The following is an 8979-nucleotide window of genomic DNA, read 5'->3' as shown; positions in this document are numbered from 1 at the left end:
ACTTCAGTTCAACTTTAAACCAAATCTCACATTCATTTTAATGTTTGAAAGGTAAATATATTTTCTAATATAAATTTTAATGCACAAATATATACAAATAAGAGACACTCACAGTATATAATATTATTAATATAATATTATTGGTTTCAGCTATACACTAAAGTCATTTGTAATAATGAAAAGCATGGCAAGTGGTGTGGGCACAACAAACCTTGTCAGATGTTTTATTTGATTTGAATGTTGTTTGCTCACACACATGTCACTCTCCAAACACTGAGTCACTGAAATAACATAGGCCCTATTGTGCATGCCCATAATTTTCAAAGGTTTAAACAGTTGAACTAAAATAGCTTCCATTTTATTATTCGTTTTTATTCATTATATTTTTTGTTTGTTTGTTTTTGTAAAAGCTTTATCTCTTATAATATAATAAGAAAACAGCTGATTGGTTGGGTGGGCGGTAATAGGGGAACTGAGTGATCGGAATTACAGTGAGAGTCAAAAGCTGTATCGTATATTTGCATATACGGATCATAACAATAATAATGGCAGTTTCATTACCATTGCAATGGTAAGGAAATTGTTGCCATAAGTAGCATATCAATATCATAGATAATAATGATATGCTTCTTATGGCAACAAATAAAGGTCTTTTTTTGAGCTGAGATTTGCCCAAAAAAAATGTTTTAAATGGAGTTTCCTTGTTAAATTCAACTATATATTAAAGGTTTGCAAAGCAAGCTTCATGCAAAAACTTTTCTTTTTTTCCATTTGGGCATGCCCCTCCCATTACTCCACCTACAAGGCCACAAAAATGAATCATCCCTTTGGTATTAATATTTTTTATGTTGCTCCAAAATGCATAAATACCAGTGTAAGCTTCTAGTTTATCTGTAGGTACATGTGATGCAATCCAGTGTTTTATTTCTCACAGACAGCATGACATCCATGCATAGATGGCCACAGCAGGGTTGGGCAATTTTACAGGTGTTATTGGTGGCGTCATTTTCTCATGCTGATGAACAATCATGCAGACAAAGAGGGGATCTTGAGAACCCCCAGCTATCTCAGGATGGGGATATTGTATTAGGGGGGATCTTCTCATTTCATAGCAGCTGGAAAGACAGAAAGGATACCTACATGCATAAACCACTGCCACTGCAGTGCACCAGGTAAATAAAATACTGAAAATTAAGTTATTAAGTGTTTTCTTTTGTGATGTAATTGTTTACGGTTTAAAGTTAATTTGGACTTAATTCAATTTTTCAAGTTTGAGTTTCAGAGGTTTCCAGTTTGCTCAAGCTATGCTTTTTGCCATTGAGGAGATTAATAACAGTACAGACCTGCTGCCAGGAGTCTCTCTGGGCTATAAAATCTATGATGCTTGTGGCTCCCTTGCAAGAAGTGTAAGAGTTGCACTGGCATTGGCTAATGGTAATGAAATTGTTTCTGTGCCATCTGAGACACCATGTACCAGACCTGCGCAAGTGCAGGCCATAATTGGAGAGACCTCTTCCTCTCCTTGCATGGCAATAGCTACTGTCCTTGGACCATTTTATATACCAATGGTGGGTAGAATAGTTAAACAATAACGAATTGAGAAAAAATACAACTATGACTCTGTGAATGTTCTACTTAGCACTTTTTTGTTTTAGATCAGCCACTTTGCCACATGTGCTTGCCTCAGTGACAAAACCAAGTACCCATCCTTCCTCAGAACAATACCCAGTGACTACTACCAGAGCAGAGCCCTGGCCCATTTGGTCAAGTATTTTGGTTGGACTTGGGTTGGAGCTATCAGAAATAATGATGATTATGGAAATAATGGCATGGCCACATTCACAGAAACTGCAAAGCAGCTGGGCATCTGTCTGGAGTATTCTGTATCGTTTTTTAGGACAGATCCATCTGACAAAATACAAGAGATAGCTGACATTATAAAGGCTTCAACTTCCAAGGTGATTGTTGCCTTTCTATCACATATGGATATGGGTGTGCTAATATATGAGTTATCCAAATACAATTTGACTGAATACCAGTGGGTAGGTAGTGAGGGATGGATATTTGACTCTGAAACGGCAGCAATGGATAAGCATCACATACTGGATGGCGCCATAGGTCTTTCCATTCCCAAAGCACATGTCAGTGGCCTGAGAGAGTTCATGCTGGATGTGAAGCCACTTAGTTTATCTAACGATGGACTGTTTACTGAGTTCTGGGAGTCATTATTTAGCTGTAAGTTCAAGGGATTGAAGTCAACAGCAGAGATTGAGAGAGAGTGTACTGGACATGAAGATCTGACTGGAGTTCAAAACAGCTTCACTGACATGTCACTCATGCCTATCTTTAACAATGTCTATAAAGGAGTGTATGCAGTGGCCCATGCACTTCATAATATCCTCAAGTGTAATAAAACATGTAACAACAACGTGCTGTTAGATCCATTTACGGTGAGTGTAAGACTAACTTAATTGTTACACTTTAACAATCAACAAGAACAAAATTATTTACATTTTTAAAAAACAAATCTATTTGTGTTTTATTATGTTTTTAGCCAGTTAGTCTGCTAGATCATTGTCAGCTAATTAATTAAATGAATTCCTTTTTACAGACTTTACTGCACATAAGAAATATTCACTTCAAAACAAAGGAAGGAGATGAGGTGTACTTTAATGAAAATGGAGATCCAGCAGCAAAGTATGAAATTATAAACTGGCAGCCAAGAGAAAACAGCACTGTGGAGTTTGTCACAATTGGTCTTTATGATACATCATTAGGTCCAGAAAAACAGCTAAATCTGAAAAACAAGTCTATAATTTGGATGAGAAACTCACAGCAGGTAAGATATCAATATAATTAATTACCATAATTAGTAATTACAGTTTAATACTAATAGTTTAGCACAAACACTATGAACCTTTTAGGTTTAAATATGCGGCAGTATGGTGGCATGGTGGTTATCACTGTTGCCTCACAGCAAGAATGCCTGGGTTCAAAGCCACCTTGACCTGGGCCTTTCTGGGTGGAGTTTGCATGTTTTCTCTGTGTCTGTGTGTTTTTTTTCCCGGGTACTCCAGCTTTATCCCAAAGTCAGTTTAAAGTTATTCAAAATTGCCCATAGATGTGAATGTGAGCGTGAATGGTTGTCTGTCTCTCTGTGTTGGCCCTGTGTCAGGCTGGTGATCTGTACAGGGTGTACTCTGCCTCTCACCCTAGGTACCAGCCACTCTGCACTGCTGAAAAGGATGAAAAGATGGATATTTTTGATGTAATAAATTTAATTATTGAGAAAATTAATTATTGATGCTAACGACAGTGTCATATACATTTTTCCCATTGTGCTTTTGTTATGCAGGTGCCTGTATCAGTTTGCAGTGAGAAGTGTCCGCCAGGAACACGTAAGGTTCTCCAGAAAGGACGGCCTGTTTGCTGCTATGACTGCATAAGATGTGCAGAGGGAGAGATAAGCAACATTACAGGTTTAGTGATATATTTAGTGTAATCTCTTACATTTTTGCTAATATGTGTGCCACAAAATGAAAATGTCTTTACAATTTGGTTATCTTAAATCTTATTAAACAAACTAATTAAAAAAATATGCAGAGCCTGTCATAATCTAAATAACTTGCACATTAAGAAGAATTCCAGTGAAGGTTAATGACCTCACATTGTAAAAGTCATGTAAAAAAGCTACTGTTTTAATAACAAAACCTCATGAGAGAATCACAGTGCTGTTAATGATCATCTCATGGAGGCTTCATAGTGTTATTACACCATTAAGTCACTGTCCATCAATTATTTGGTAAGAACCGTACTCCTATTTCATAGAGGACAATCATTTAAGAATGAGAAATTACACAATTTCTGGAAATCTAACACCTGCTTGTTTCATGTATGTATGTATGTAGTTTACTGTATTTTATTTTATTTATTTACAGATTCTGTCAACTGTGTGAGATGTCTCCCTGAATACTGGTCAAATGAGAGAAGAGTCACCTGTGTAAAGAAGGAAACAGTGTTCCTATCATATGAAGAAATTATGGGTGTTCTGCTTACTGCAGCATCTTTGTTTGGCACATGCACAACTGCTGCTGTGGCATTAATTTTCTTCAAACACAGAAAAACTGCTATTGTGAGAGCAAACAACTCTGAGCTGAGCTTCCTGCTGCTCTTCTCCTTGACTCTTTGTTTCATGTGTTCTCTGACCTTCATCGGTCAGCCCTCTGAGTGGTCCTGCATGCTGCGACACACAGCATTTGGCATCACCTTTGTCCTCTGTATCTCTTGTCTTCTGGGGAAAACAATAGTTGTTTTAATGGCCTTCAGGGCTACACTTCCAGGTAGTAATATGATGAAATGGTTTGGCCATGCACAGCAGAGATTCTGTGTTTTGGGTTTCACTCTTATTCAAGTCCTCATATGTATCATCTGGTTAACAACTTCTCCTCCTTTTCCATTTAAGAATTTTAAGGAATTCAAGGATACAATCATTTTAGAGTGTGCTCTGGGATCAGCTCTAGGCTTTTGGGCAGTGCTTGGATATATTGGACTCCTGGCTATGTTATGTTTTATTTTTGCTTTTCTGGCTCGGAAACTGCCTGATAATTTCAATGAAGCCAAATTTATCACTTTTAGCATGCTGATATTCTGTGCAGTATGGATCACATTTATCCCAGCATATGTCAGCTCTCCAGGAAAGTTCAGTGTTGCTGTAGAAATATTTGCTATTCTTGCCTCCAGTTTTGGACTGTTAATTTGCATCTTTATGCCCAAATGTTACATCATCTTACTGAAACCAGAGAAGAATACCAAAAAGAACATGATGGGGAAGAAGGCACCACAATCACTCTGAAAAATGCTTTTTTTAATGCTATATGAATTTGACATAATTGTTTGCAAGACTGAACATTACGCAGTCCTTTTAAATTGCCTAAACACTATATAGTACTAGTCCATTCTCTTTCTACTTTGTACAATTATACTGTTGATGCAGTTGGAAACAACTCTGATTAGGTCATGTAAATGCATCAGACTGTCATCATATGTCCTGTGAATTATACAATATATGCTAAAGTTAATAAAACTGATCAAAACATCTTTTGCCTGAGGTGTCTGCATACGTCTCTCAAGGCTCCAATGAACCGTGACAACGTGTCCCTCTTTCTTTTTTTTCTTTTTTTTTGTATAGTGTATAAAGCCCCGTTATGGGATGCAGAGCTGATTGGACTGATGTCCAGAGAATAGCAGAAATATGATATTACTGAGTCTGCTTCTCTTCATTCTAGTATTGGGGGAAGGATATTTTTTGTGTCAGTTGCAAGGCTTGACACATCCACCTGAACTAACCCAGGATGGTGACCTTGTTATTGGAGGCATTTTTTCATTTCGCACAGGGCAGGATTATGTAACTAACACATTTCAGACAATTCCAGAATTTAGAAAATGCAAAAAGTATGTATTGTTGATCTTACATTCTATTTTACATGATAAATTTGTTAAATTGTTTAATTTTAAATATGTTTGTCTGTATTTTGTTCTGTGTTAGAATCTTTAACATACAGATTTTTTGTATTAATGATTACAGCTTTAATTTTAGAGAATTTATATTTGCTCAAACCATGATCTTTGCTATAAATGAAATCAACAAAAATCCCAAAATGCTGCCTAATGTTAAACTTGGCTACAAGATTTATGATAACTGTGGAACTATGGACATACTGAGAGCAGCACTGGCACTGGTGAGTGGACAAAATAGAGAACTCAGTGAGGAGAGCTGCACTGAGACAGTGCAAGCAATCTTGGGACATTCAGGATCAAGCCCAACTATTGCACTTGCACAGGTTGTTGGAAGGTTTCAAATACCTGTGGTAAGTCAAAGAAGACAGGTATTTTCTTTTATTATTATTATTTCACTGTGCTTTTGTATCTCTACAGTTAAGTGCTCTTTTCTGCAAAATTATAATTACATGTAATGCATAAGCTTAAATTGGCAATATGTTTGCTTTTCCACTGCCAGTTAGTTATTTGTATATTTCTTTGCAGATCAGCCATTTTGCCACCTGCGCCTGTCTGAGCAACAGAAACGAGTACCCTACTTTTTTCAGAACTATTCCCAGTGATTACTACCAAAGCAGAGCTCTTGCAAAGCTGGTCAAGCACTTTGGTTGGTCCTGGGTTGGGGCTTTAGCTGTGAATAATGAATATGGCTTCAGTGGCATGGCAGCATTTATCAAAGCTGCACAAGAATATGGAGTGTGCATTGAGTATTCTGAAGCATTTTCATCATCAGATCCACCCAGCAGGCTACAGAGGATAACAGAGATCATTAAGCAGTCCACTTCCAAAGTGATAATGGCTTTTATGTCTCACAGAGAAATTAAGTTGCTGGCTACTGAACTGTACCAGCATAACATTACAGGACTGCAGTGGATTGGCAGTGATGCATGGATCACAGATCTCTCTCTGACTGACATTAAGGGACACAAAATCTTGGTGGGGTCATTAGGCTTCACTGTCCCTACAGCTAAGATCCCAGGGCTAGAGGAGTATCTGAGACAGCTCGACCCCTCACAGTTCCCCAATAGTCGGTTTGTTCAAGAATTCTGGGATGAAGTGTTTGACTGCTCCCTAAATGAAACTGTAAACACACAAAGACAACCGTGTAGTGGCTACAAGAGTCTGCAAAATGTTGAATCACAGTTTACTGATGTGTCTGAGCTCCGATTTACTAAAAATGTTTACAAATCAGTTTATGCAGTGGCTCATGCTCTTGACAACTTGATAAAATGCGATAGTGGTCAACAGCTCTTTTCCAGTGGGAGCTGCATTGATCCGAAACAAATTCAACCTTGGCAAGTAAGTGACTGCCAGTTCATTATGACATTAACACAACAGCTGGAATACTTCATTTATTTTCCATGTAATTTCTGTTTAGGTGTTTCAGTATCTCAATACTGTAAATTTCACAACTGAAGAAGGGGAAAGAGTGTATTTTAACAAAAATGGTGACATTCCAGCAAGATATGAACTTGTTAATTTACAATATTCAATCCAAGGAATCATGGAAGGAAGAACTATTGGCATTTATGATGCTTCTTTTCCAGACAGACAACAGCTTATCATGAACAACAACACAGTTGTTTGGGGCAATGGTTTGGTTGAGGTAAAACACAAACCGAGGTTTGGAACCTCCATTTGAATATTGAATTATATATATATATATATATATATATATATATATATATATATATATATATATATATATATATATATATAGTATTTAACTGTGGGGATAGTAGAAAATTAATATAGTTATATTTATGTGTGCAGGAGGTGCCTCTGTCAGTGTGCAGTGAGAGATGTCTCCCTGGAACACATAAGGTCCTTCAGAAGGGAAAGCCAGTTTGCTGTTATGACTGCATACCCTGTCCAGAAGGAGAGATCAGTAATGTGACAGGTAAATAAATAACAAAACAATAAATAAAATCAAGCCATTTCATTGACTTCTTTCCTTTACACCATACTTCCCTGCCTTAATATTCATTTTGCAGATTCAGTAGCCTGTGTGAAATGCCCACCAGCGTACTGGTCCAACAAACGACGAGATGCCTGTATCCCCAAAGAAATAGAATTCCTGGCATATGATGAAATCCTAGGGTTAGTGTTAGTGGTTTTTTCATTGTTGGGAGTTTTTCTAACTATGGTTACAACACTTGTCTTCTACTGTCACAGAGAAACCCCCCTAGTAAGGGCCAACAACTCTGAGCTGAGCTTCCTGCTGCTCTTCTCCTTAACTCTGTGTTTCCTATGTGCTTTGACCTTCATCGGCCGGCCATCTGAATGGTCCTGTAAGCTGAGACACACAGCCTTCGGCATCACCTTTGTCCTCTGTATCTCATGTGTTCTTGGTAAAACAATAGTAGTTTTAATGGCCTTTAAAGCTACACTTCCAGGCAGTAATGTCATGAAATGGTTTGGGCCTTTACAGCAGAGACTCAGTGTTCTGGCATTTGCTCTTATACAGATGTTGATATGTATGCTTTGGTTAACAATAAGCCCACCTTTTCCTTTCATGAATTTTCTACTATATAAGGACAGAATCATTTTAGAGTGTGATACTGGCACAGCCTTAGGGTTCTGCGCTGTTTTAGGATATATAGGACTTCTGGCTATATTATGTTTTGCAATTGCTTTTTTGGCTCGAAAGTTGCCCGATAATTTCAATGAAGCAAAATTTATAACCTTCAGCATGCTGATATTCTGTGCAGTGTGGATCACATTTATCCCTGCTTATGTGAGCTCACCTGGAAAGTTTACTGTGGCTGTGGAAATATTTGCGATTTTGGCCTCCAGCTTTGGACTACTTTTCTGTATTTTTCTGCCAAAATGTTATGTAATCCTGTTTAGGCCAGAACAAAATACCAAGAAACACATAATGGGAAAGACATCAAATTATGACATGCAATATTAAGAGTTTAGATTTCTTATGTGATAATGTGACTGCACAATCTTTGGTCTTATAATTTTTGTTAAAGTGAATAAATGTCACATGTTGTAATGCTGCTCCAAAATTGCTTGAATTCATCTCAGAGCGAGCGAGCGAGCGAGCGAGAGAGAGAGAGAGAGCGAGAGAGAGAGAGAGAGAGAGAGAAAATTATCAGAACACACACACACACACACACTCAAAAAAAAAAAACCCTGACAGTTAACATGAACATCAGTGATTATTTCACGAGGATCAATTAAATAATTGAACAATGGTGAGTTCTTCTGACTCATTAATTTAAAAAGAAAAAACAAAGAAGAAAATAAAACGCAAAAACAAATAAACAAACAAACAAACAAAACAACCAAGAACAATCCTTTTAAACCTTGGTCTCTATAATTGTTTCCCTATTCCTGATAACTGTACAGGAGGGGATTTTTTCAGCAGCTGTTTTTACATCTTTAAATTGTTGTAAAGCCTGTCCAGTTGTTTGA

At 37.3% G+C, this 8979-nt stretch overlaps 2 protein-coding genes across 2 annotated transcripts; both read left to right on the top strand.

The window, feature by feature from the left end:
* Positions 1-981: 981 nt before the first annotated feature.
* LOC115790587 (extracellular calcium-sensing receptor-like) lies at positions 982-4852 on the top strand. The gene is made up of 6 exons (XM_030744414.1): positions 982-1172; positions 1271-1568; positions 1656-2450; positions 2612-2839; positions 3356-3479; positions 3939-4852. The coding sequence occupies exons 1-6, from the start codon at positions 1141-1143 to the stop codon at positions 4850-4852; spliced, it is 2391 nt and encodes a 796-aa protein (XP_030600274.1). The 5' UTR covers positions 982-1140.
* Positions 4853-5618: 766 nt separating this feature from the next.
* LOC115790462 (extracellular calcium-sensing receptor-like) lies at positions 5619-8470 on the top strand. The gene is made up of 5 exons (XM_030744272.1): positions 5619-5867; positions 6043-6855; positions 6935-7162; positions 7330-7456; positions 7551-8470. The coding sequence occupies exons 1-5, from the start codon at positions 5619-5621 to the stop codon at positions 8468-8470; spliced, it is 2337 nt and encodes a 778-aa protein (XP_030600132.1).
* The last annotated feature ends 509 nt before the right edge of the window (positions 8471-8979 follow it).

This window comes from Archocentrus centrarchus, chromosome 13, assembly GCF_007364275.1.
Source record: "Archocentrus centrarchus isolate MPI-CPG fArcCen1 chromosome 13, fArcCen1, whole genome shotgun sequence".
Taxonomy (NCBI): domain Eukaryota; kingdom Metazoa; phylum Chordata; class Actinopteri; order Cichliformes; family Cichlidae; genus Archocentrus; species Archocentrus centrarchus.
This window is presented reverse-complemented; position numbering and strand designations above follow the sequence as displayed.